This window comes from Oreochromis niloticus, linkage group LG1, assembly GCF_001858045.2.
Source record: "Oreochromis niloticus isolate F11D_XX linkage group LG1, O_niloticus_UMD_NMBU, whole genome shotgun sequence".
In the NCBI taxonomy this organism is placed as follows: Eukaryota; Metazoa; Chordata; class Actinopteri; order Cichliformes; family Cichlidae; genus Oreochromis; species Oreochromis niloticus.
The window spans coordinates 34,395,083-34,422,901 of record NC_031965.2 but is presented as its reverse complement, the minus strand read 5'-3'; the positions used below and the strand labels follow the sequence as shown (position 1 = coordinate 34,422,901).

Sequence of the window (27,819 nt, the reverse complement as noted above, 5' to 3'; positions counted from 1 at the left end):
CTTCCAAGTATTACATACAGCCTGTATACAGCATGTGGAAAAGTAAAATGAAACAACACCACCAGGTGGCCTATAGGCTGTTGGCCACATCATCTCATGTTCCATTGATAAAAAAAAAAAAAGAAAGAAAAGAAAAGAAAAAAAAAGTTGTATTCTATAATAAAGCTCATGAATGACAGCAGCTTTGTAATTTTTAGTAATCATTCCCTCTAAGAGGATAAATAACTCATATGGCTCAACAAAACATAACATAACCATGGGATGTCCTCACTGTAGTATTCAGGGGTTCAGGTTTTCCCACACATTATTATATCCTTGTCTGGTGTTGGTGTGTAGGACATTTTGAACAACAGATCCGTTGCCAAAGGCACATTTCTGCATTGGTTTATGTTGAAGGAACTATTTTGCATAGTTTTACATAGATAACTGTCACTCTGCAAAAAATTTCCTTAGAACAAAAATAGAAACTGAAAAATGAACGAGTATTATGTTGAACTACTACTGCTAGTATTTTACAGTGATACAGTACTTTAATACTTAATATGTTCATGTAATACTTTTGCATTAGCTCAACATTTGATTTCCTTTGGTCAGACAGGTCTGGGAAATTTAGATGATGGTGGCACAGATATTAATAGAAAACAATTAAAAACGGACTGTAGCAAAACTATAGAATTTAATAGAAAGAAAAGGAAAAATTTCAGATTTCTCCAGTTTCATTGTACGATAGTTTTTAATGGTTTTATGGCATCAATTTATATTATAAATTCAGTCCTGAGGCATCAAAATTATAAATAAGACCTTGAGAGCAATACAAGAGTTAAAAGACCGATATATTTTCTTGTTTTTCTTTTCACTATTACACTTTGCGTAACAACATTTTATCTTAGATCTAGCCGTCTCACATAATGCACGCCGGAGAGCCTGAACTGAACAGGTGCCTTCCGCTGAGCTTTTTTTGGGCCGTGAAAGCACCACCCATTCTGTTTGTGTGGGCGGAGCTTCTAGTTTCCTACTGGAAAAATCTCTGACTGAGTGAAGAGAAGTTAGAGCAGCAGTTATATTGGTGGTGTAGAGAGGTTCTCACCTGTTGTTAAAAGCGGCTAATTAAAAAAGAATAAATTTTTTTTCTCCTCTTGAGGTTCTCGGAGTGCGTGCCTTCAGGATGACGGACGCTCTTTTACCAAATGGCATCAACGATGGCGGCGGAGACAAAAGTTATTTCAAAAAGGTGAGTTTTTGTCTCTCGTCCTTTCACTTTGAGAACAAAAGCAGGACAAGTATCCCTACAGTAACGTATCCAGCGTATACTGACAAGTTTAACCTGGGAAAATAGTGACTTAAGGTTAGGCTTGTTGTTGACGTGCTACTGTTTAACTTATTAAAACAAACGTTTATTAAGGCCCGTGCTAATGTTAAAGACAATTAACATTTCCCAATGAACCACCCTTTTTTATATTCAACTTATTGTTTCCGCTTCCCACTTAAAGAGTAATTAGTTACTATTATATTTTTCTTCCCATTTCATTTCTTTATTAAGAAACTAGCTAATCATTGTAAATTATTCTGTAGTGTATTAGATGTAATAAAAATCGATAAGTTGAGGCTTGATTTCAGTCTTTCTAGTACAAAAAGCTGCTCCTTATCTGTCACCAACAGCCGCAGCAGAAACCACAGCATTGTCAGCTTCAGGTGTCCGTGGATGGACGTGGGTGTGTGTGTGTTACACCCAGAATAGCTGTACTTCGTGCACTTGTTGATACTGGGAGCCGCGGCCAAATATCCCACAGTCAACATCATCAACTCTCTGTTTGTTGTCAGGGAGGTGTGAGGATGATTGATAGTTAAAAGAATTTGTTGACCTTTCTGTTGGACTTTGGTCAGTTTAGCCTTACTGCCGAGGCATCTAACAGATGGTTGGTTTTTTTTTATTACTTTGTTTGAAGAAAAAAAAAAGAAGATCATTGTGTTTAAGAGAAATGAGAAATTGATAGCCAAGTAAAGCGCAAACCTTTGGTCTTTTTAATGACTGTATCTCACAGTTCCTGGGAGGTAATCTGAATAACCTCACAGTTCCTGTGAGCAGCAGAGTGATGTAAAATATACATATTTAGATGGGACTTGGATAAAACAAGTACCTCTACATCTGTATTAGTGTGACTGAGACAGTTTCATGCTGTAAATAAGCTTGTGAATTGTCATTGCACAATAATTGACAAACCCTGCATGAGGATCAGCAGAGAAACCTCTCCAACTGGTTTCACCTTTTCAAGTACCTGGGATTGTAGCATTTTCCAGAGCGCCAAGTCTGTCCAGTTTGAGGTCATGAGAAAGGCAGCTGGCAGTGAGAGAGTGATTATCTAATGTGTTTTTACTGGGTTGCCCGACTGCCATGCTGTGGTCTGTGTCTCATTCCTCTACATTTACACTGGTATCCACAACTGAAATGTGTTTTGTAGAAAAAGCTTGTTTAGATGGACATCTGAACACAGCCTTTGTTTCTTTCAATCCCACCAAATCCCCTTCTGAACGCTGTCTGGATTTAGGCTCTGTGTTGCACTTCCTCTGTCTATAAAAAGGTCAGTGGGAGCCGGGGTCTGGCACTGCCACAAGACATGATCGGAGACTATAGAGCCTCCAAAATATTATTATTATTATTATTATTATTACAAGGCATTTCAGAAATTACAACCACCTACTTTTTAAGTTTTTAGTTCTTTCTTTTAGTTCGGTGTATTTCTGTATTGAACATTCATGTGTTTTACTTTCATGGCCTTGGCATAAAAATGCTTGCACATTTGCTAAAACCACACAGTAATGAGTTCTGTGCCCTCATTTTGTCATGCTGAAGAGATTTGCAATTTGGAAACTTTTGGTCAAATTTTAACTAAGTGAAGTCGAGTCGATCTTTGCCTCCATTTTTTGAGCTCCTCTCTCACTCTTGGGTGAAAATGAGTGTAATGATTTACAAGGCCTCACCGGGTCCAGCGGATGCTCCAGGGAGCTGTTGTGGTTCGGGGCTTCCGTCCTAGCCATCCACCGTTTCACCTCCAGCTGGCTGGGTTCCGACTGTTCGGGCTGCAGAATGGAAAGATGGCAGAACAAAAAGCCGAATAGGCATGTTTCTTCTCCTTATCCTCCTTGGCCAGTGAGAGGATTGACGTAGCATCTGGCCTAAGGGTGTCCTTCAGCCAGACCACAGACACAAATTGACAACATGTGTCCTGGTTCACAAACCAGACAAGCTCAGCTGACTTGGAGGCACACTTAGATTTCCTCAGTAGAGTTTTGTATTGGAAAACGACAAATGAGATGAAGCCATAAACAAATATTTACTCATACAGTAGTTCCCCTGAAATAAAAGCATGTCTTTGGATTGAAACAAGAACACACTGTTTGGGGGCAGTATGCAGACTTGGAATGGATTCAGATTGAAGAGTCATTTAGGGAAAATACAAGTTTTCAACTTGTCATTATTCATGTCATCATTAAATGATACTGAGCAGGAGCTGTGAGTCTGTTGCTACCAGAACTGGGTCATGGCTGAAGCCTCTCCCTGGCTCATTGCCAGTCCTAATCAGCACTTGTATAAACCAACTATCCCATGAATTATTGCTCCACATGTTCTTTATGAAGAGTCAGTTATATAATACCAGATTGATTTGCCGTTTGATGGATATGGTAATGGACTACGCTGCCTTTGTGTTTTGCTCTAATGAAGTGTTTTGAACACTTGTAGAGAAAGACTGTTCTGTTCAAGTATGCCAGTGGGTAGGAGGGGCTCAGTTCAGTGTGCGCATCAGTGGGTTAGTAAGGGCAGCAGCAGCATAAGCAGCCAAGTGGTTTAGTTCCATGTGTCACTTAATAGGATTTCAAAAAGTTTTGTAGCATAGTAACAAAGTATGCGTAGGAAAATGTCCTGCTATGGTTACTATCATACTTGAGCCACTCCTTTGTCCTAGTACATACACCACGCTGGTGATGTCACGATTGACGTGGCAGGACAAAACGTCTTCAGCCTGCCGTCATTCTACAATTATCTGTTGCGTTTTGCCACACCCTTGATAGTTTCAGTACTCCTCTATTGTGTAGTTAACAAGACTTTTATTTGTATAAATGGTTAATCATTACACCCTCAGGTGGTTCAAGTGTTTGAACAGGATGAACCAAGTAACTATGGCAGGCTGGTTTCGAGAGTACATTATACTGTGACTAAAATATTGTGCTAAATGTGATTGTTATTGTTGAAGCCACTTGACCTGCAGTGTTGAAATTTGTACTCAAAACAAATACCTTTGCTTACTCATTTTACAGGAAGTCTCTGAGATCAACATCGACTTGAGACTCAGTTATCTGTAAAATATCTGGCAGGTGTGACAGAGCAGCACGTACATCCATAACCTCACTTTGAAAAAATGTAATAAATAAGAATATTTAAGGTGTTTTTGTGGCAGACATAACAAAGCATTACCGGAGAGCCTTGTGAACTAATTCAAGTGTTAACAAAGTGTGGGTTCTGCTTTTGTTACAAAATATGCCTTTTGCTCAACATCTTATTAGGTGAATTAAGTCAGTTTAGTTAGTGGGAAGGCAGTGAACAACTGTCACATCATCAGTGAAGAGATGGTGACTGCATTCAAAGCATTCATAAGTATTTTTACAGACTCCTAAGTTTATAATAATATTTTGTCTTTGGTATTATGCTGTTGTTGCTATGGTGATCCTACACATCTCAGATGTAACTAATTAAGTTTTTTTTTTTGGAGTTAATTAAACCGTAATCAGAGGTACAGGGCACGTATCGTCTTCAGCTGTTATGTAGATATGTTCATTTATATTGTACAGTGTAACGTTCATTTAAACATTACTCTGAAATTTTTGGTAAAATTTACTTGGTCTGTTTCCTCCCCTGCTGAGCATGATTGTGGGAATCCTCCCTGTTATGGAAAAAAAATCACATAATCCAAGCTTGTGCCTTATTGTTGACCTTTAAAACGGGACAGAGAAATTAAACATACTATGTCCATTTATTACTTATTACAAGAGAAACTGAAGCTCATTCTTTTGCTGACCTCAGAGTGAGTCAGATCATTTCAGCTTAGAGGTGTCCCATGCTGATCACTGTAATCTAACTGGTTTTACTGTGCTGACTGGTCTCTTCACATCACGCTGTTTTCACTAACCAAAATAAACCACAGACCACACCTCTCCTGTTCAGTGAGTCAGTGAGCATGATGCCTGGAGCCAGTTTATCTGAGCTGCTGTAAATGGCAACTTTTAAAATTATTTAGATCGGTGTGTTTGTGATAAAGTCAAGGACACATGGTACTGCTATAGTCCATGTGGGTCCATTATCATGGAAAGTGAGAGCAGGTACCTTAATTGAATACACCATATTACATAATAAGGCAAAGCTCTTTCCACAACCAACTTTGAGTAATTTTTTTTTCTTACGTCAAAAACTAAAAATAATGTAATAGCCCTAAAATTTTAACAAAAACAAAAATGTTGAAACCTTAAGAGTGTCAAATATTTTATCACATTGAATAAGTAATAATATAATAGATATTTTAGAGTAAATTGAAGTTGAAGTTCTGAACATGCAGAATCTGCTGGGAAGGCACAAAATTTCTGGTATCAGAAGCTTTGTAGTTGTCCAAGTGCTACAGAAGAGCAAGGAGAGAAGCCATTGTTGCCATCCAACAATGTTTCTCTCGAATTGGAAAACTGTTCTGTTGTCGCATTAAGTCTTTCCATTTGTTACATTTTCAGAAGGCTTTTGTTGTTTTTTTTCTTCTTTTTTTCTCATTTCTTCCTTTCTGTGTTTCAGGGTTGCAACCCGTTCGCACAGACTGGACGAAGCAAACTGCAGAACACACGAGCCAGTCTTAACCAGCAGATCATCAAACAGATGAGGATGAGGGCTGGAGCTGAGAATCTGCTCAAGTAAGAACAAAGTGATACATGCTTGCAACATAATATATGTGTTTACTGTGTGCGTGTGCTTAAAGTGGATATATATATATTTTTAAGTAGCAGCTGATTAATTCTAAAGTGCACATATTTAAAGAGGAGAGCAAAGTCTATGATAGGTTTAAGAATCCAAGCACACATGTAGTTTTGCATATGTTACATCAGTATAGCTAGCCTTTGTCACTGCATTGCAGGGGACTGTTGCGGTTGACATGTCTGGCCTCACTTCTGTCATGAGCTGTTGTGAATTTATGGTGGTGAGAATTGAAATGACATGGGGTAGATAACAATCTTGCAGAGGAGCATTCCTTGTAATCTGAAAACAAAGAGCTTCAGTGACATGTGATTAAGGAGAATCTACTGAACTCTTTACTTTATTCTTTACTTTTATCCATTTTATTATAGTGGTTATAAGGAATCAAAGAGCAAGATGTGAGAAATTAAGCCTAAAACTTTCCACAGCTGAGTTTACAACTCTGACACATGAATGATAAACTTTATAAGATGAGTGTTTATTTGAGGCTTTCTGTGCTGGGGTCTACCTGTTAGAGGATCTGCCTTGTGTTTATGGACTTTAAGGATAATGCAAATTTGTCATCCAGGATGTTGTTTAGTGGTATGAATGTCAGAAAGCACCTTGTGATGAAAGGTTGCTTTTTCTCTTGGAGAGTGAATCATTGTCTTTCATCACTGTGCTCGTGACTGTGGTGGCACAAGATAAGAAATCTCTTTCCTTTTGTCTGATAATACTGCTGTACATGGATACCACAGTTATTGCATGGTCTTTAGGTCTGTCTAAGCCTGCCGTCAGCCTCTGAAGTCTGCACATTCCTTTAGTACTTGACATATTCTGACCAGGCAAGGTCAGAGGAAAATGTGTGTGTCTGTATGTGTGTGTCTCCCTCTGCCAACCCACCTGCAGCCCAGAAAACGGCATGGATTTACTTCTGAGTTATAGGTATTCTCTCTGCTCTATTTTTTTTAAAGATCTTAAATCATATGCAATCTAACCCGAGGTCTACCTCTGCTCTTCCATCTGTGTGTGTGAGAGTGTGCATATCCTGGCAATCTTATCCCACAAGGACACCCATTATGTGCTCTGCCTCCTTTCTTTTCTTCTGCTTTGCTCTGCATTCCTCCCTTTCAGCAAAAGTCAGTCTGGTCAGACTGGTTCTGTTCTATTCTTGTCTCTCTTCTCAAAATTTAAACGGCAGAGACCAAGATAGGATAAAAAAAATAAATCAAAATTTCCAATATTGGAACTTTACAGACCATCCCGCCTGGTCTGTACTGAATGAAGCAACTGTAAACTAGCAGGATAAAGGATAAATTAAACTGCTATACAGCCCACTTGGAACAAGGGGTTTGAGGTTATTTTTTTATTTTAAAGTGTTTTCACATTTGCTTTATAGTTGCAGATGGCAATCATGGCAACCCTTATTGTACTAAAATGAAAATGTATATGTAAAATTGGTGGAGTTCCCCTTTAAAGCTTTTAGTTATAAAACTCCACCAGCTAGCTGCCCCTGAGGGAAGAATACAGCACACTGCCAATCTGCCAAAAGTGTAAAAAGCTTTTCCAAAGAAGTGGATAGAGACAACCACAGATGCTGGCATACAGTTGGATTCCCACACACTGCAGGATGATATTAGATATTCAAATGACATATTAATAATAGCCTCTGGGCTAGCAGACATCTGTTCTGTCCAAACCATAGGATCTCTTCCTCCACTACCATGATCTGTTCCGCAGACCAAACTCCTCAGTAGCCCTTTAGCAGGCCAACAGGAAGTGATGCAGGCTGTGGTAGAGTATGAAGTGTGGAGTTAAAATCCAGCATGTGGTGACCTTTGTATTTTACAATGTGACTGAACAAAATCCAGACTGCTGGATATTATTAGCTTCATGTCGTACAAAGGGAATCCACTGAACCTGCAGTGGTTAATTCTGGTGGGTGGTTATTTTGTACCTGCTCTTTTACCCTTAGGTTAAGCAGGTTTTTTTTCCCTCCAACCCCTGCCTTGTAGGACTTCATTACATGTCACCTTTCATGTCTAAAAAATGCAATCCTCGGTAATTACAGGGTAGACGGAGATCAGGTGACAGATGTGTTCTAAAAAGTCTCGAGACTGACAGGTTTTAGGTGGGGATGGGTATGTGTGAGTGTCCCATTAATTATGACTGACAGGTTACTCGTTAGGATTCACTGTAAAACGTAGATAAACATAGTGTGTGTGTGTGTGTGTGTGTGTTTTTGTGTTATCTTGTGTCTCCATGAATGCGCATTAATTGCAGGTTGTTTTCACATACTGACAACGTAACATAAATTCTACATAACAAAGGTTCCATCCACTCTGTGCATGCATGTTAGCACTAACAAACATGCAGAGGTATTGGTGCAGGGTTATCTCTGCTATGCAGCAAATGCTCACACCTTATCCATTTGTTTGTTATAGACATCCTGCATGCACACACGTACACAAAGCTGTATGCAAACGGCACATTTAGTGCACTGATCCTTCTAACTTAAAAAAATGCAAACTACATTTTAAACATTTAAATGTGTGCAAGTAATGATAATTGTTGCAGAAGCAGATGGTCACATGGAAGTTAATGACTAGTGGGATTCAAAAGGGGTCTCCTTTCTAGGCGTATTTCATTCAGAATGGTTAGGCTTTAAAAGCAGGGAAATCGGAGACTAACATTTACTCACACGTGTCCTTGACCAGATCCTAGGTGACCTCTGTGCAGTCCTCTTACATTAGTGACATGTACATAGTCTGAGACATCTGTCAAGCATGCGTGCCGAAGAGTAGAGCAAGTGTACAGTGGGCCGCAGTGACGCAGACCTGTGGTCCAGAATACCAGAGGAGACACGCTTGTTTTAATAATCAGCTGCAGTAAGGTTTGGCTAAGCCAGAATGGATAATAACAAGGCTGATCTGTTTGTTTTTTGTTTTTTTTTCCTTCTCCATTTTTTCCCCTTCGATCTTTCTCTCTCTACAATCACCTGTTTGCAGGGCTACATCCAATAGCAAGGTGAAAGAAATGGTTCTTTTGGAGTTGAGCTACGTTAACTCAAACCTTCAGCTTCTGATGAGTGAGTTGGAAGGTCTCAACAGCTCTGTGGAGGTTTACCAGAACAACCAGTAAGTACAAATGTTTCTCCTCTCTTTTCTACTGCTCCAGTTCAAAATTTAAAAACAGTTTTAGAATGAAGGAACCGTGGACTTGTAGAAGGATGAAGGATAGAGGTATACATGTCTCTTATGACCTCACATTTGCAACTCATTTTGTGGCCTAGATTGTTCACCACATAGACTTTTATTGTGTTGGTTTCACCAGTATAAAATGGATGGTAGTTTTCTTGTGAGTAGCAATTCACCTGCTGGCAATAGACTATAATTTCTTACAATTTTCAGAATAATTGAAGGTTTAGTTTTACATTAAGTTCGTGTAAGGAGACTGTCAAATAGATATCATGCTATAATGTCCACACATCTCCAGGAGCTCAACACAAAGGATTTTGGTCCCAGTTCTCTTGTGGTGAGGTGACCACTGATCCAAACTCACAAAGAAAAATTATGAATTACCACTAAAATAGAGATGTAAGACAACAGACACACATTCACAGCCTACAAGAGACAGATGGCTCTGGCACTCTTTCAAACGAAAGCCTCTTGATGACAGAGGAGGAAAAGGTGGGGGTGGAAGTTTAAGAAGGAACCACAAAGACAACGTGCAAGACAGTGGTGTTGTTGTTAAACTGGAATATCAGGTTTTCCAACACAATGCACAGAGCAACAAGGAAACACTGAGTTGAATATGTATGCAAGCCAAGATGATCATTTGGCAAAAAGCATTCTCTCACTCAGCGTGACGGTCAGGTGTGTGTCGTATGGGTGTGTGACAGTGAAAGATTCTAGTGTTTTCTTTCCAAATACACCTGTCAGATTTATAAGGTTTGGATAAAGGAAGTTGATGCATGTTATCATTCTCTCACTCACCTGTGAATGAAGCTTTGGTAAGACACAAAGGACTTGATGAGGAAGTGGTGACACATTTTTATTTGAAGATGCATCTGTTTGTGCTGCAAATAGTACACTTCCTTGTGGCTACGAAGTAACCAAACAAGTTTAAGCCAGTTGTGGGTAAAGAATATTAATTGGGTGACTGAAAGTAATCATGGGGTAGGGTTTATTCCAGAAAGAAATGAAACAACTGTGGAGTTTTCCATTTTTAAAATATGAAGTGTAATCATTATTAAAAAACAAAAACACATAACTGATTTAATTTTGACTGATGAGTTTGTTCCCTCGGAAGCTCGGTGGCATTGTTTTTAGCTCACCCAGTAGCATGCCCACTCCATTCTGACCACTTGCGTGTGGTGATCAGTGATGAATGCTCATTCTCAAAGAACAGTGTGGCTAGTAGGGAGGGATGGTATGAGAATATTTGGGTGTCTTATTAGGATCTCTCAAGACATTACCGTCAGTGCTGGGAGGTAAATTCATGGTACACAAGTCTGTGTGTAAAAACACCCCCCCCCCCCCAAACAAACAAACAAACAAACAAACAAACAAACAAACAAACAAACAAACAAACAAAACAAAGAAACAAATAAATAAAATAAAACATGCACACCCAGTAGAGGTACAGCAGTCTGTGTTACATATGATTTGTTATTAGGGTTCGCTCTATGTCCTCCCATCCTTGCCCAACAAAATACTGAGCAAATTAACAAGGTTGTTGAGGTGACAAGGTGTAATGCTTCTAATATCCAACTGTGTATTTCCTATTGTAAAAACTGTTGTAGCGATTTGTTGAGCCAAAGGCCTAGTTAGGGCAGTGTTGTAATTTCTGACATAAATCTGCAGATGACCTTATAAAACCTAAAATGCCAACTCATGTTGGCTCCACAGTAAGCCCAGATTAGTTTGTTTGGTCTGCAGAGTCTCAGTGCTGTAAGCACCAGGAGGCTTCAACCTGGTTGTAATAAATTCGGTTTCCTGTCTGCAGGGTACCAGGCAGGGAGGACAATGAACTTTGCTCTTAGGAATCTAGGGAGGCAAATATTGAGTGTATTATGTGTTTTACACTGGTGTTGCTTGTGGTAGTTTGTATCTTGCCCTAAATGCAAAAAAACCTTCTCTTTGTGGACATCAAGAAGACCTCATGTATCAGCCACTAAGATTATTTAGATCCTCCAAATTCACCAGCTGCCTCTCGGTATAATTGTTAGTCCCAGCATGATCAGTCTCATAGGATCAGATTCATTAGTGTTGGAACAAACAGCCTCTCTTCAGTCTCCTTATCAGACTATTAGAGAAGCACCTGCTCACGGCACACACAATAGGAAAACTCTGAAACTGTCATTGTGGGTCTGCTTAAAATAAAACCCATTTAGGTCCATAGTGCTCTCATCGTCAACAAGCCCCTCATGCACAGGTGTATGGGAAGTCTAAACTGGAGAATATTAGACATGTTGAGAAAGTCCTCTCGTGTCATTGCCTAACAGGTGTCTCATAGGGATGACGCTGTACAGCCACAATGGAGAGTTAGCCTCCTCCTCTCAGCCTGAAATACAACCTCACTCTTAAGTACAGAAACACAACACCTGTATCCAACAGTCTATGCTTTTCCCACTAGTCTACTATCCTTTGTATAGTGTCTTTCTGTGGTTATTTCTTAGATTCAGCTCCTTTGTGGCATGAGGCAATGCATAACACAAAGCGCCATACAGTCTGTGGCCTGATGGCAGTACATGTAATGTACATTTGTTTGTTCTGCTCTCTCTGAACTGCCCTATTGAGGAAAAAGAAACCTGGCTCATCACTGATAGATTATGAAGTAAAAATGAAATGGACTCACTAGCACTGCTCATTATTTCAATGTATGAGTGTAAATGATTCGTCAGTGTCACTCACAGTACCAAAGTGTTGCTGATTTGTCCAGTTCCTTTGTGTAAAGTTCATGAACTTTCCTAGAACATTTCTGAATCAGCACAATTAAAATGATTACTAATGAAAACAGTAAGATAATATGTCAGCATTGCATGCCACCGTATTCATTTTTGCTGTGTAAGAGAAAATAATTTGCTCTTGTCTATTGTTCAGAATACACAAAGATACCAGATGCTCAGCTCAGCTGTGACCTCTGACACCAATTGCTAATACTTTAATAACTCTGTAATAAATATAATCAGAGTTTTAGAACTTCAGATAAATTTAGTTAATATTAATAACAATGTTTTATGAAGTTAACCCATAAACTCCTGAACCCATAAAATCACATGTTTTTAGTTTTATAAAATTATTTTAATATATGTTTTCATCTGTCCCTCCTTTAGTGGAAGATTAGTATTCATTAACATCAGCCGGTTGCTAACAACTTATCCAAACTGAGTACACACTGACTTCTTAGTCTCTTTGACATGTTCTAGTTAAACAGGTTAAGAGATCTTCTTAGTTGGTGTATACTAAGAAGTCAGAACAGATTGCAACAGCCTGAAACCTTTTGCTTTAAAGGGTTTAAGAAGTGCTTGGCTCTGTGTAGCTAAACCCACAGCTTCCCTTGACTACTACTTGTCTGTTTCGCGTGTGTGTGTGTGTGTGTGTGAGTGTGAGAGGAGGAGCGAGTCTCTGAGAGGCTTGTAACATTTTCCCTCCAGATTCCCTGTGGAACAGATACTCTCAACCAAAATGGACCCACCTCTGCCAAGCCAGAGAAAAGTCCAGAGTGATCTCATCTACAAGGACTAATGGATTACACTGCAGCCTATCTCTCTGCCAGTGTTACTGATGAATGAGGTTTTCCTCTGGCACGTCAGCATGCCAGAGGAATGCTGTCTTATCACTGAGTGTTGAACATCTCGTGTAAAGAATACTATTTTGCAATAACAGTGCACAGTAGTTCACCTCCACTCCTTTTGATGTGAATTTACAGAAAATCATGTCTCTTATGAGGTCTGAGATCGTTAATTAAGCCTTTTAAACATAAGTGGTTTTGAGCCTGAAGTTTGTATCAGGCAATTCCAGAAGTGGGTGTTCTTTTTTTTTTTTAAATACAATTTTTAATAACAGCTCATTATTTTGCTTTGAGGAAAAGAGAGAGTTTAGTTTTTTAATGATGCCTCTGTGATTAGCAGCATGTTTCTGTCAGGTTATAGTCTCTCAGCTCTGATAACAAGCTGAACTTGCTTTCCATCTGTCACTAACAAGGACCCCCATAAAACTAGAAAATTTCCAAACCATTAAGGTTGTAGCTGAGATCAAAACAGTGTGTTTTATGAGTGTTTTATGGCAGCCTCTGTTTACTATTTGCCAGGCTGCAATAATCGGAGGTTAAAACCCGCTAGTAGCCAGAAGAAAGACAGACTGAAGCAAAGCTGCAACTCCTGAATAATTAATCAACAGTGAGGGACATGGGAGGCCTCATTCACCTTTAAATCCTAACAGATTTTTCACAACACCATCTGCCTAATCCTTTTGTACAGTACCTCCTATGAAACTAAACTTCACTAAGATTATACAGAAATGCCAACTTTCTCAACAACAAAGCTGCCACTGATGGGACTAGTGTGATTTAATATTTACTAATCTAACTGTGTTGACATGATATACCCACTAAGGCTTGGTGTGCTTTCAAAGGGTGTTTCCTGGTTGATATGTTGACACAAACCATAGAGATGTCTTTTTAACCATCGATCTGTTGCACTGGTATATTTTCTATTTGTCCTTACTTGTATTGAATTTTTGTCCCCCTTTTTTAATGAAAAGTCCCACTGTCCTGCTATCATGTGTTTGGTTTGCTGTGAATTTATATCATATGGATTACACAGATCACCTACATATTTGTCTTTGTTGCCTTCAGAGATTCTGCCAACATTCCGCTCATTGCTCTGGGCCTGAAGGAGACAAAAGAAGTTGACTTCTCTACTCCATTCAAGGTACAAAAGAAACATCTAAAGTTTCGACTTGGCATTCTTAAACTGTGTTGTGCTTTCAGAAATGCATACTTGGGTACATGCAAAACACCACTTTTGATCATCAGTTAAACAAAATTTAATTATAATTTCTGTCAAAACAGGAATATAGGTATGGAGCTATAAATAAAAAAATAAAAAAAACCTGATTGATATTTGTAGGCAGTATTTTCAGTTTGCATGTTTGCATATATATCCTTGAAACTAAGTATCCTTGAATTACGTATTTCAGTCATATTGTCTGTCACATGTATGACTGCAGCCATGTTACGTTACTATGTCATTTCACTGAATGTTCATTTATGACCAGGACATCACCTGATCAGGAAAAAGCTAAAAGTGGGTCACTAGTTATTAAGACAAGTTGAACTGTTGTAAATGGGGTAAGCCCACTTGTAAATGTCATAGTTGGCACGTTTATGGTGTGTCGCATCCTGTTTCGGATTGTTGACGGGCATGTGAGACGTTTCCTGACAAAGATCTCTGAGCACGTTAATTCTGCTCTACTTCTTGACTGAAATCATGCCTCAGTTTTCATGACCTGCGGCCTTATTCAAAAAGCTTCCAAGTACAAAGAGTTGCTCTCATGATTAAATTCTAAGAAACCTGAGTTCTCCTGACAGTAAAGGGTGTATTCCAGTAAAGATAAAGGTTATTCATCCATGTAAACATTTTCCAGTTAATCATCCTTAATGGGGGTATTCACAATCACAATATGGCTATAAATTTAATCCAGCCTCTCCTACATGGTGCTGGCTCAGAGAGAAAAGAAATTCTCTCCAGCCTACACAACACAGGGTTGTCTTCTTTGTACTATTTAGTGGTGGAATGAGAAAAGCCACTGTGTAACCAACAGATTGTACGCTTAACTTTAAGCTCCTAAATACTCAAAAGAACTGTTGTATTTACATGCTGATTTTTTTTTTTTGTCTTTCTGTCTTTTATAGGACTTTATCTTGGAGCACTATAGTGAAGACGGGAAGACTTTTGAAGATGAGATTGCTGACTTCATGGACCTGCGACAGGTGTGTTTAATATACCCAGTATTCATAAAATGTCTGTCACGGAGAAAACCATGAAATCCTTTGACTTGAACTTTTACAGGCTGGGTCAACTACAAAAACATATTTCCTGTGCAGTTAGCTGCGGAGTTAACTTCATTTTAATTTACAGGTGGAATGAGAGATCATTCTTGACATTTCTGCCACCTATCAAATACAGTGGAGATGATAATGATTGAGCAGCACAGAAAAAAGATGATCTTTTGTGTTCGTGCACCACTTGTGAACATATGCTTTTGTCTTACATATCCTAGGCATGCAGAACACCAAGTCGAAGTGAGGCTGGGGTGGAGCTGCTTGCAAAATACTACAGCCATCTTCCTCTGATAGAGAGCCGATTCTTCTCCCCAACCAGACAGACGGGCATCTTCTTCACATGGTACACTGCAGTCATTTCCTAATTAGCAAAACTTGACAAAGCAAGCAGTACAAATGTCACCTTATCTTTCTAACCTCTGACAGAAAGGAAACAGGTGAGACTATATCCAGTGACTTCAAAGTAAGCAAAGAGGTGCCATGAACACCTGTGCTTTCCTGAAACCATGTCAGCTGGTATGACTCGATTGGAAAGTTCATTATGAAATAAATAAAAAGAAAACATTTGACAGCAGTTTTTTTTTTTTTTTTACCTCCTGCTGCTTTTTCCTCACGTATCAAGCCTGGAAGAGAAATCCTGTTTAGAAAGCAAAACAGTAGACGGCTTGAGAGACATATTAACTTATCAGTGATATCAGATGACAAATCCTGTCTTGGATTTCATAAGAATTCCACACTCAAGAGTCACAAAGGAGTCTCAATGAAGTGCAAGCAGTCTTTTCAGAGAGGTTTTATTACGTGTTAGTCATGAGAAGAAAATTTGAAGCATTTCAAACAAATGATATAGACAAGAATATGATATACATGCAAATGTAACAACACACAAAGTGTGACAGAAAGGCTGTTATATTGCTGCTAAAAATATTTTTCACTTCATACACCCTGTGTTATATTCTTTGAACTGTTTATCTTCATGAGTTTTTTTTTTTTAACACATTAATGTTGTGTTTACTTTCCTTTAGGTATGACTCCTTCACAGGAGTGCCACTATGTCAACAAAACCTGTCACTAGAGAAGGCCAGTATCCTTTTCAACATGGCCGCCCTCTACTCTCAGATCGGTACCCGTGCTAATCGACAGACACTAACTGGCCTGGAGGAGGCTGTTTCTTCCTTCCAGAAAGCTGCAGGTATGCAGAGACGTGATAAACTGATGATCTGCAATCATATTAATTCTCTCTCTTCAGCCTGTGTTAAGGCCAACAATCAGACTTTTGTTTCTTAAAGTTATGTTTATTTTTGTTCCTCTGTAGTCTGAAACACTGCTACCAAAAGATGAATCTTTGAGTAAAAGGAGCAGATATAAAAAAAGAAAAGAAAAGAAAGCCAAGAAGAAGAAAAAAAATAGTGACAGCAAGAACTTCTTTTAACTGCTGAAAAAGCGCCAGGCACAGGGTTTCATTCAAAGTGAAAGACTTTTTTTTTCACCCTCGTGCAGTGCTTCTCTGATAACACAGTTCTCAGAAAAGTATTACCACTGCAGCACAGTTTTGTTTTTAGAATATTGGCCAGCTTCCACCCTGATTTCTGTTCCGTGACGGAGAATGAATGTAGATGTTTCTTGTCATGTGGCTGAGCTCCAGGAAGCACCAAAAACATGAAGAGGCTGTCCAACCCTCAAAGGTTTCAGAAAGTTTCTTGATAGATTTATGACTTGGCAGTGTGGGCAGTATTGCTCTATAATTACAGCTCTGAATATTGCTTCAGCTATGTTGCTTTGATGGCTTTAATTTAGGTTTGTGCGAAGGAAAACAATTATGTTATTATGAAGAACATTGTCACCAAGAACCTGTAGTAATCCAAGCTGGGAGTTTACAGGCAGGAATGCTAGGTGTAGCGCGACTGCTGCAGGGCTCTTTAGCCAAGGACGCAAAAGGTGATGTGAATGAGAGAAGCCAGCTACTGTAGGAGTTGCCAAGTCTTTATGCGAATTGTACTGAGGCATTGCTCTGTTATTAAGCTGTCTGCAACTCACTGTTGCCAGGTTTTTGTCTGGCTAACAGTAGGCATAAATTCTTAGCTGGAGTGGACATGGCCTTATTTCTCCCAAAGTAATTTAATGTTTATTTCTTTGCTCAGTGTTTAACAGGCAGACACAGATATAGTTAATCTTACTGAAAGAATATTAACAGCAAAAAGACACTGCTCTGCCTGTAACCTTTTAAAACATCTGTCTAAAAGGGTGTCAGTACTAGGGGTTAAAGTACCAGCAGAACCACATCTGTCGTTTTGTGGACTAGCAAAATATATGCTTTATTCTAATTAAGTAAGCGAGAGAGATATGGCTGATGCCCAATCTATTAACTATAATATCAAACTTCTACTGTCAGAAATCTACTGTCAAAGTCAGATGTGGGCTAGACATGATACATAAATACAATCTCGCTTATTATCATCTTCCAGATATAGCTCATGCCAACCAAATCCCAAACGAGAGGTTCTGTTCTGAAATTACCATTACAACCTTGGAATTAAATGACGACTTGGATTACATGAAAGTGGCTTTTGTTATGTTGCTGACCCAGACTTGAGGCTGGAAAAGAGAAAGCAGGCTTTCTCCCTTCAGGCTTCAAAATAGAACCCAAAACTGGAAATTTTCCATGTAGTGTAGTAGTAATTTAGTTTTTTTTTTCTTTCTTTTTCTTCTTCTTCTTCTTCTCTCAGTTAAGTCTCTGATGATTTAAATAACTAGCACTAATTGTGGTTTCCTTGGAATAATTAGATTTCAACTTGTGCCGGCTGCTCTTTCCTGTCCAGGTGTCTTGAATAACCTTAAGGAGACTTTCACCCACACTCCCAGCTACGACATGAGTCCAGCCATGCTCAGTATGCTGATTCGGCTGATGCTTGCTCAGGCTCAAGAGTGCTTGTTTGAGAAGATTGCGCTGCCTGGCATCCGAAACCAGTTTTACTCTCTGATGAAAGTTGCACAAGAGGCTGCAAAGGTAAACTTCAGCAAAGCCGCACATAGTCCTCACATTGTATACAAGTAATACTCTTGTTTTTGCTCCAGACTTAGAAAGATCTACTGTACTTAAAGTGAATGTAAAGTGATAATGTCATCCCAGTTAAATTCCCTTTTATTATTTATTTTTTGTACCTGTCTTGGTGCTTTTAATACCCTTTTAAATGTAACTCTATCATCCTCTTCCTTCCAGGTCTCAGAAATCTACGACCAAGTCCATCAGTGCATGATCCAGACACCAGTAAAAGACAACGTGCCGTTTTTCTGGTCCACCATGTCACAAATTAAAACCAACCACTACCGCTCCATGGCACACTACTTTGTAGCTTCAGCACTGCTGGACCACCAGTGTAAGAAGAGATTCAAATTTTTGATTTAGTGGGATTTGGGGGAAATGTGTCAAATTGAGAGTTTTTATTTCTTCATAGATGCATATAAAAAAATGCTGTTGTGTTGTTCTGCTTAGGCAACACAAATGTATTCTTTACCTGAAAAACTGTTTATGCTAAAAGATTGTTAATACATTTCTCCTTTAGTAAGTTTTCATGCAGGTTGTGTGTAGTAGATATTTGGCTCTTGGTTGTTAATATGTACAGCAGTTCAAGGCTGGATATAACAGGATTTGGGCTGCCTCTTGAGCTCCCTGGAATATCTGATCTCTTAAAGTGCTGTATGGGCCATTGGGTTGGTCATGTCAGATTACGTCCCTGTACCACAGCCATCTTGGATGCTTTTATATAATGCCTATTTGGGGATACTCACAAATTGTCTGACACACAAACAGATCCATGCATGCAAACACACACAGATACATGCACACGCGCACACGCACACACACAGAGATACACACCATTGTAAAGAGCACCCCCCCAAAAAACAGCAAAAGAGGTCATGATGAGAAGGGAAAGAAAGACAGCTGGGGTGATTTAAAAAAAACAAACAAACAACCAAACAAAAAACCCCCAACTGAGTGTAAGTGCTGTATACTTCTGCAGGATTAACAGTTATGTAGCCTCTTACTGCTCTCTACATAATTAGATGGGACCAAGTGAGAGAGTGATAAAGTGAGGTAAAGGAAAGTAGATTTTCTTATCTCCAGCTTTATGTCAACTCCATAATGCAATTTTCTGCTGATGTGCAGTGTTTCGATGTATGTTTTTATTCTTTTCCTTTTGTACTTTACATGTACATTTGGAAATGAATAAATCAAAAACAAAATAGAGCAGAGTGGGTGGCTATGGTTATGTGAGTGGGACGAGACTGAATAAAGGAAACAACGGAATGAAGCAGCTTTGGGTTTAGCAGCTCATTAACAGATTCCTGTGTGAACACGGAGAATAGAGCAATTAACCACCGGACTGTAGAGAGGCTTAGACTACAGAGCAGGGCTGAATTAAGATTGCTGTAGTAAACAGATTAATCACAAACGATTCCGAATAAATTCTCTATACTGTCTCTGCTAAGCAGAAAACTCAGGAAGCTGAAAGATATTTCTGGATGCTTTTGGTTTAATAGATTTAATTAAAACTTTAAAATCCAGTGAACCAGAAAAGGAAGATTGAATGATGGAATATACGAACAAAGTTTGCATTTTAAAACATCCATTCATTCATTTGCTTGTCCAATTCAGGATTGGGGGCAGGGAGCCTATCTAAGCTGTCATAGGGTGAGAGGCAGAATATACCCCGGAAAGGTTACCAGTCTTTCACAGGGTTAACACATAGAGAACGACAACCAATCACACTCACATTCACACCTACTGTCAACTTTTAACTTTGATCTTCGGACTGTGGAACAAAGCTGGAGTACCGATAGAGAGCATGCAAACCCCACATAATAATCACAATCACTATCAATAGTTCTGCTTGTAATTTATGCTTTAAAAAGAGAGATATAAAACAGCTTTCCAGTTGCTTAATTTTTTTTTTTTTTGCTCTCTGTGTGTTCAGTGGGTCCGGGCGATGATGAGGACAAGCAGGAGAAGACCTTGTCACAGGTGTATGATAGCCTTCCTGAGGGATGCACTGCTCTGGACATCTTAAAGAACAAAGTTGAACGTCAGCGGATTGGTAAAATAAGCACTGCACAAAGCAGAACAAAATAGCTCTGCTTATTCATCTCAGTCCCTCCTCTCTCCTCTTTATTGTCTTCTTCACTCTTCTTGATGAATTTTTCTCCTCCTCTGCAGGTAAAGCTCACATCCGTCGTGCCATCTTGGGTCATGAGGAGGCTTTGAGGATTTATGGATTGTGTAAGAATACCAACAACTTGGAGGTCCTGCAGGAAATTTTAAAAGCCAGTCACCAGCGCTCACTCAACAAGTACAGTGAAAATGAAAATGAAGAAGAGTTCACTGATTATATGGAGGCCCCAGACATCATCTGTGAGTTGTTTTTGTTTAGTTTTTAAATAAGTTATAATAATAAGAGTTAAAATATATGCAAGGAAACATGATACGTTTGTCAATGATTTCAAAGTTTATTTGAGTCTCCAATAAATGTCACTGAGGTGAAAGCTATTCATCCTCTGGTAGTCACAGAAACCGAACAGTCACCTTAGTGTCACCACAGCTAACACTTAACACTAACAAAAGGCACTAAAGCAAAGCAAAAGCACTGTGTTGATTTGGGAGGTCTGTCTCTCAGGAAACGGCTCATAAAAGGGAGCTGCATTGTCTGCCACACCTGCTGCAGTTAGCTTTGATAAGTGGCATTTATTTCCAAGTAGAGATGATGTAATGTTTACACTGCCAACTCCCTGTCCATCTCTCTAACAGTTGAAATTTGGTTTTGACGGTAAACGTTCTAGAGTGATAAATTTATTTTTGTTACTTTCTTTTTTTATAGCTAAAACAGAACACAAAGCAGAGATGGAATTTCCCGCAGCTGCAAAGGTGAAAGTCATCGACTTTTTCCAGAGGCTGGTACGTGGGTTACTAACGATTTACTCACACGTTTCATACATGGTTGTTGGTCTGGTCTATTCATTAAAGGACATTAAATGCCTCTGGATTTGTGTTTTGTCCTAAAAAAGTTTTTTTTTAATTTATTTTATTTTAACACCCAGAGTGTATTTTTTGTTGTTTCTGAATACAACCAACCAAGGATGAGTCTTCTGGAAGCTTTGGCACATGAAAACTCCTCCAATGTGTCCAAAGCTTTCTGGACTCATCCAAAGTAACAAATGCAAAACTAACACTAAATATGGACAAAGGTGCTGGTCCTTGCTTTAAGTCTGCTCATGGTTATTGTGGTATTTAAAAGAGAGATGAGAAAATAGCACTTTTTACAGTTAACTGCTTCTGTTGAAGGAAAAATCTCTACTGAAGTTGGTGAATTTACCTTGAGATTGAAGGTTGACTTCATTTTCCTGTAACTCCCAAACTTTTCGCATTCCAAGTTTGGAGTCTTTCATGCTAAATGCATTAAGTAATGTTCCTGTACCTTTCATAAATGGTGGTGGTGAGAGGGAAGGAGGTAGGGAGGGATGGGTGACTAACAAATTTTCCCTCTCTAACCCTGGAATCTTCTTTTCACTTTGTTTGAAAGGGATGTTTAAGCAAGCTGAAATCATTCATAAGGGGGGCCTAGGGTCACAGCTGAAATTTCCAGATAGTAGGTAGGGCTGTTCGATATAACGATATATATCGGATGACTATATAAAAACGTCTATGTTTCATTTTACGCTATCGTTTGTTTCGTGGTGTCGCAAAATAAACTGTTTACGGCAATATTTTTTCATTATTTTGATGGTCACTGTAGTGGCTATATTAATTTCCTAAAGTTCTCTCTTTCTCTTATATTTAATATAACCACACTACAGACGGACAAGCGCTTGTTTTTATGCGTTGTCGTTAGCAACAACGACGGTAAAACCACCTCGTGTCCGCTTGTTTATTTTCCACATAAACCTTTCACAATAAAGCTCAAGATCCTGTTGAGACTTTTCAAAATAAACTGAATCACGTGAAAGATGCAGAGTATTTACGGATGAGAAGCAAAAAAGAGCTGTCAGGTGCTAAAAAAAATAAACCTTAGACTCAAACGTTAGAACAGGCTTTTCCCCGCAGCACGCTGTGTAATAAATACTCACAAAGAAAACAGGGGCCGTTACAACTTATGTCTAAAAATGTATCGTTTCATGCATCAGTTAAAACACTCGACTCCAGGTACGCGAGGCCCAGCTGGAAACACTTCACGCAAGTCGAGCTGCCCGACATTCACAGAATTTACAGAAAATGTTACATTTTTGTGATTTATATCGTTATCGGACGATAGATGTCTTAATATCGGGATATGAGATTTTGGTCATATCGCACAGCCCTAATAGTAGGTGAATAAGTACCTGTCTGGTGCCGGTTACAAAAGCAGTCACAGCAGCAAGAACATATTCCCAGAGATATGAAGAGGAATGTGGGACTGAAAAGCTTAATCTGGCACCATCTCGCTGAACAATCACTCTGGTGATTACTAAAGCCAGCGCGATAAGAGTCGTCTTGGTACTAGGTACAACTGAGTGTCAGGATACAATGGAGGAGAGATTTTCCCAGCAGATAACAAGTGTGTTAGAGACGGGCAGCCTAAATGGAAAGTATTATTGGAAATATCAACTTTCAAGGATAGATGCGTAACACCTACAGCATTTTGAGAAGGTTTTCCATGAGTGTCAGTATGTTCAAAGGATTCACTACCTTTTTTGCCTAATCATACAGAAAAATGACATTCCTGCTAAAATTTTGAGGAAAAATAATTTCAGGTGTGTGAAAGGTACCATTAATTCTTCAGTCATATGACTTCCAGCTCCTCTGAATTGAACTGGTAATACACAAGACTGTAACCACTGTTCTGGCCCTTTACCGGCCGTTTACTGCTACAGTAATATAGCTCAAATATGTGAGTATTAAGGGCACAAGCCGAGACATTATATTGGATTTTCAGTTTCCCCCGCAGCATTTACTGAAATCAAACTCAACAGGATATTATCTTCTTAAGTCAAGAATACCTGTAGCCTTATTAATCCCAGCATCCACATTCTGTCTCCACACAGGGCCCGCTGTCAGTCTTCTCGGCCAAGCAGCGGTGGACTGCCCCACGGACAATACGGGTTCGCTCAGACGACAGAGACCTGGGTTTCACACTGAAAGGAGACTCGCCAGTTCAGGTGGTTTCACTGGACCCTCTCTGTGCAGCTGCTGTGAGTTAAACTCTATTTCCTACCACTGAATGAACAGGAGTAGATGAACGGGATTTTAAGTGACTGTCAGTGTGGTGCCATGTAACAATCAACATTACATTTTTTTTATTAACTATCTGTGTAATTCATAATTAATGCATTAGTCCTTTGGAAGTTCCTTTTTTGAAAATACTCTGTTAAATTATGATCACACACTGGTTGGCATATCTGTTCTCATCTTAATTTGACAAGGTACATTGTTTTTAGAGCACAGGAGAGATATCTCTTGGCCACTTTTGGTGCTCTTGGCAGATTTGATTAAAAACCAGATGCATAGGTTTCTCAATATTAATTACAATCATGGAGTAGCTTTGTTTGCTGTGGAAAATCTAACAGCTTAAATTTTCAGTTGTGCTTCCATGCAGAATATCAAATACGTTTCGATCTTATCTACTCAATGAGCCTTTGATTAAATAAAATCACTCTTGGAAGCCTAAACAGGATTTCAGCCTCAAAGAATGTTTGGAGGCCTTCTCCTCCTCCTCTTCCTCAGCTACTCTGACTACTAATTTAATTAAGAATCAGGGAGTATTTACTCTCTACAAGCCAGCAGTCTGACAGCTCATTAAGAGGTGCTGACAAAGAGCAGACTTTTATTAGGCCCTGCAAGCTATGTAGAGAAACAGATTAGTAGTCTTGCATAAGCTAACTAGGTCAGACTATTCATAACTTTAAATACTGCATTAAATAGGATTTTTATTTAGAACTTGCTGGGTCATTAGTGTTTGACCTATCTTAGGTGGACATGGATCACATTATAAGGTAGACATATGTGAAATCATGTTAGTGGAGTGCTCTGCAGCACGCTAATGATGAGTTATGCCTTCTGAAAAAATAAGGCATAAAAACCCCACCCCCCAAATAAACCCCACTTTAGACTAAACTTCAGTTGTTTTTCGGCTGATTCCAGCTGCCTCAAGGGAGGCGAAGGAAAGTAGTTCAACATGACTTGTAAATGTTTACTCTTCTACAATGTCAGGATATTTCACCCTGTAACTCAATTTTCTTTTCCATGTTTTTTTCCAGGCTGATGGCCTCAAAGAGGGTGACTACATTGTGGCTGTGGGTGACACAGAGTGCAAGTGGATGAGCGTGAGTGACGTGATGCGACTTCTGAAGGACGTGGACGAGGAGGGGATTGATATCCAGGTGGTCAGCATGATGGACAACAGCACTGCCATGGTATGCAAGGCCCTCGTTTTGTCCAATGTGTTTAGGGAAAGGTTATCAGCAGGTTTGTTTGATTAACAAATGGTGACGGCAGAATTGGTCTTTGTGCAAAGTGATTGCTCAGTCCAGAGTTTCAGATTTCTCCTTGGAGGTATCAGTGTAAAAGGTTTATATCATTTCCCATGAGAAACAGGACCTTGACTATGACCTACGTGTGTGTTTAAAACAAATTACTGCTGTGTGAGTTCACCAGCCAAGTAGCCTAAACATGTGGACAAAGAGCTAAAATCATTGAGGTTCAAACTCATCCACAGTGTGGCATGATTTGGAAAGAAACAGTGCCTCAGTGAAATTAAGAAACTATATGAGAGTATGTTAAAAAGTAATGCACTTCTACAAGTATTTAAAAGTACAGAATAAATACATAACCTAACTTCGTTAGGTTATGTATTTATTCTGTACTTGTTCTGCAACCCCTCATAACTATTCACAATAGTTTTTTTTTTTATGATTTTGGATATTAACAACTGATTAATAACTCATTGACTGATGAAATAATTAGGACTGTTTGGTATGCAGTGTAAAAAAAAATTTAAAAAAAATTAATAACTCTGCAAAATACTGACTGACACTTTTTTTTTTTTTACTAAATGTCATTTTCATTGTCTGTACCATAGCCTACCAAGAGTGCAACCTTCTGTGGAAACTTGCCTAAGACCTACTCCATGATTTGTCTGGCCTATAATGAAGATGACAAGAACTCCAAGTCTCGCAAAGTAGCCAAGAAGTCATCATTCCTCAGCTGGGGTTTAAAGAACAAGATGAAGAGTGCCAGCACCCTCAGCCTTCCCACAGCAGACAAGGCTGGCACTCTGCCCTGGAATAAACCTTGTCCCACCTTCCCCAGCTCCAGCTCCTACAACAATGACAGTGGCCTCTACTGAGCTAACTGCAGCTGTTACTTTCTGCAGTACGCATATTGAGCCCAGTATACAGTACTGTGCTGTACCTATACTGGACCTGTTTTGTGTACTATCAGTGACCTTTGGTGTTTCCACTGGAATACTAAGCAGCAGTGTATGTAGTATGTTGCTTTGGAAAGTGGCTGTGCCAAATACTGTATATTGGTGCCCTTGATGGTATGTGGGTGCTTTCCCAGCACAGTTCTGTATCTGATGCAAGTTGCACTGTATGTCAGACACAATAAAAAAGCATTTAGTGCCATTCCAGTATATGTACAGCACAGTAAAACTGCACTGTGGGAAAAACTAAAACGTATATATACACAAACACACACACAGAGCACTGAGACTGGCTTCTCAGTTAAGCTGCGATTTCAGTGTTTTGTTTTTTCTGAAAAACATGCTCCAGATGAATCAAAGAAGAAAACAAAGTTGTGCAAACACACCCAGCCCCAGTTTCTGCTTGACTGCAAGGCAGTGATTTGATTGTGGGTTAAGCACTCCCTTGTTAGTGCCATTGTGTACAGAGCTGAACACAGTGACCATAGCTGTGCATACTGTATATGGGAAGGAATCTCTCATTGCCACAGTTTTGTAGAAATCAGTGGCTGTTGATCAGTTTCGGGATTTAAAATTCATGGATTTTATGGATGTAGATTTAATAAACTATGTTGCAGTATGTTAAACAGTGATTGAGGGAATGCTAATTGTATAGTGGAGTTTTTTTATGTCTGGGAAGAGAGGTGTGATGAATGCAATATTATATAAGCTGCTAAAAAAAAAAAAATCATATGTGTACCATGGTTATGTATTACTGTCATTTGTATTTGTGAGACAGTCTTTGAGGACTGTTGTTTCTGCTGAGTGCTGTTCCTGGGACACAATTTTAAATGCACAAATATTGGTATTTTAGATTTGCTTAATGTACCAGTTATGCCACAGACCAATATGCCTCCAAGTTCCCGAAATACAAGGATGCGTCATTTACCCTTGTGATTCATCCTACCCGCTTTCCTAAGAAGAGCATGACCTGTGTTTTATTGATGTGAATTTTGATGTAGTTAAAGTTTATTATGTCTGTAGAAGGGAAGAATGTGGGCAGACTGATGACTTTCCTACATCACTTGGACAGCCAGTCACCCTACAGTGACTCTGATCAAATCCCACATTTGGGTTTCTACTCTTTATCTACCTGTCTTTATCTTAGTCACATTCCCTATTTTACTGACACTTTGCCGTGTTGGACTTTCTCTTTATCTACAAAGTAGATTCTTATACACATTTGATAATCAAATTATTTATGTAATAAAAAACACAAATATATATTTACCTGTAAACTGTAGGTTGTAGAGCTACTTTGTGAATGGTCAAGTTGTGAATGTTGTTTTGCACGCGAGAGTCCTTGGTTTGTTTCTTGAATGAATGTATTTTACTAGCCTTGCTTAATCCATTAGCGAACTTATATATTGCTGCATTTCGATGTTTTAAATTCTAAATGTTTTTAAGCAGTTTCACTGAGAAGACGTAACATTCTTTACTGTTTACCTGTTACTTTCTTTTAAGTGCCATTTATGCTGAATCATGAAGGAAAATGCCTCACTGAGTGTGTGAATGCTTCATATTTTGTTAAGTGTACTAACAGATGCAGAGGATCGTCTTTTTGTACATCTTTGTGTTCATGTTACAGTGCCTAATAATTCTAAATGCCTTAGTGTATCTGCAGAGGTTTATGGTACCTGTTTTTCTAAAGCTTTCAGGTTGCCTTTGTTCCTTTCTGTGCTTGGTCCTGCATAGCTCTGTGTTGATAAGTCTTTGTATGAGTTCAAATGACAATAAAAAGGAATAAAACACACGGGGAAGATAAAATTCTTTAATTCTGTCTGTGGTTCCAGTTACCAATCAGGTCGGGAATGCGTGGAATGAGTCTTGACCACATACACGCCAAGTCAAGACTCGTGCTTTTAACTATTGAACGTCTAGCCCAGGATCATATGACATCCTAATCCACAGAAACTGAAAAGAAATACCATGTGGTTAAATTTTATCCACTGAGATTTTCTTCATCTCTCTGTGATTTTAGTTCCAACGTAGCCCTGGAAAGATAAAATTCTCTCCAGCTTTATTTAATCAGAAAAGTAGATATTGCAGGAACCAATGTGTTGACTTTAGTCCCTATTTGTCTACATTTCCTGAGGCAAAGTTTTTTTTTTGTTGTTGTTGTTTTTTTAAACTAAGTAGCAGAACAAACCCAAGATTACACTTTTTCCCATTTATTACAATAACTCTGTTTTTCATGTTGGAAAGAAATAAAAAGGTTAAAATTATACTTAGAAGCTTTAAAAAGGCATTCTAAGTATAATTTATGCTTCAAATGAC

The 27,819-nt window shown here is 38.9% G+C and overlaps 1 protein-coding gene across 2 annotated transcripts; it reads left to right on the top strand.

Annotated features, from left to right (window-relative positions):
* The first annotated feature begins 1,013 nt into the window (after positions 1-1,013).
* On the top strand, positions 1,014-27,295 carry rhpn2 (rhophilin, Rho GTPase binding protein 2). 2 transcript variants are annotated; one of them, XM_019360944.2, is made up of 15 exons: positions 1,014-1,231; positions 5,831-5,946; positions 8,995-9,123; positions 13,847-13,922; positions 14,906-14,983; positions 15,274-15,398; positions 16,078-16,244; positions 17,872-18,059; positions 18,273-18,429; positions 20,029-20,148; positions 20,268-20,462; positions 20,926-20,972; positions 23,126-23,272; positions 24,338-24,493; positions 25,159-27,295. In XM_019360944.2, the coding sequence occupies exons 1-15, from the start codon at positions 1,166-1,168 to the stop codon at positions 25,423-25,425; spliced, it is 2,034 nt and encodes a 677-aa protein (XP_019216489.1). In that variant the 5' UTR covers positions 1,014-1,165; the 3' UTR covers positions 25,426-27,295. The 2 variants fall into 2 exon arrangements, with proteins under 2 accessions (XP_019216489.1, XP_003437621.1); XM_003437573.5 differs by having other exon boundaries at positions 1,015-1,231; positions 20,926-21,002.
* The last annotated feature ends 524 nt before the right edge of the window (positions 27,296-27,819 follow it).

Excerpts from the sequence above, each read along its gene's own strand:
- rhpn2 (XM_003437573.5), top strand. The coding sequence starts at position 1,166 with ATGACGGACGCTCTTTTACCAAATGGCATCAACGATGGCGGCGGAGAC. Across the intron at positions 9,124-13,846 it reads GAGGTTTACCAGAACAACCA|AGATTCTGCCAACATTCCGC; the intron begins GTAAGTACAAAT and ends TGTTGCCTTCAG. Across the intron at positions 14,984-15,273 it reads ACTTCATGGACCTGCGACAG|GCATGCAGAACACCAAGTCG; the intron begins GTGTGTTTAATA and ends TACATATCCTAG.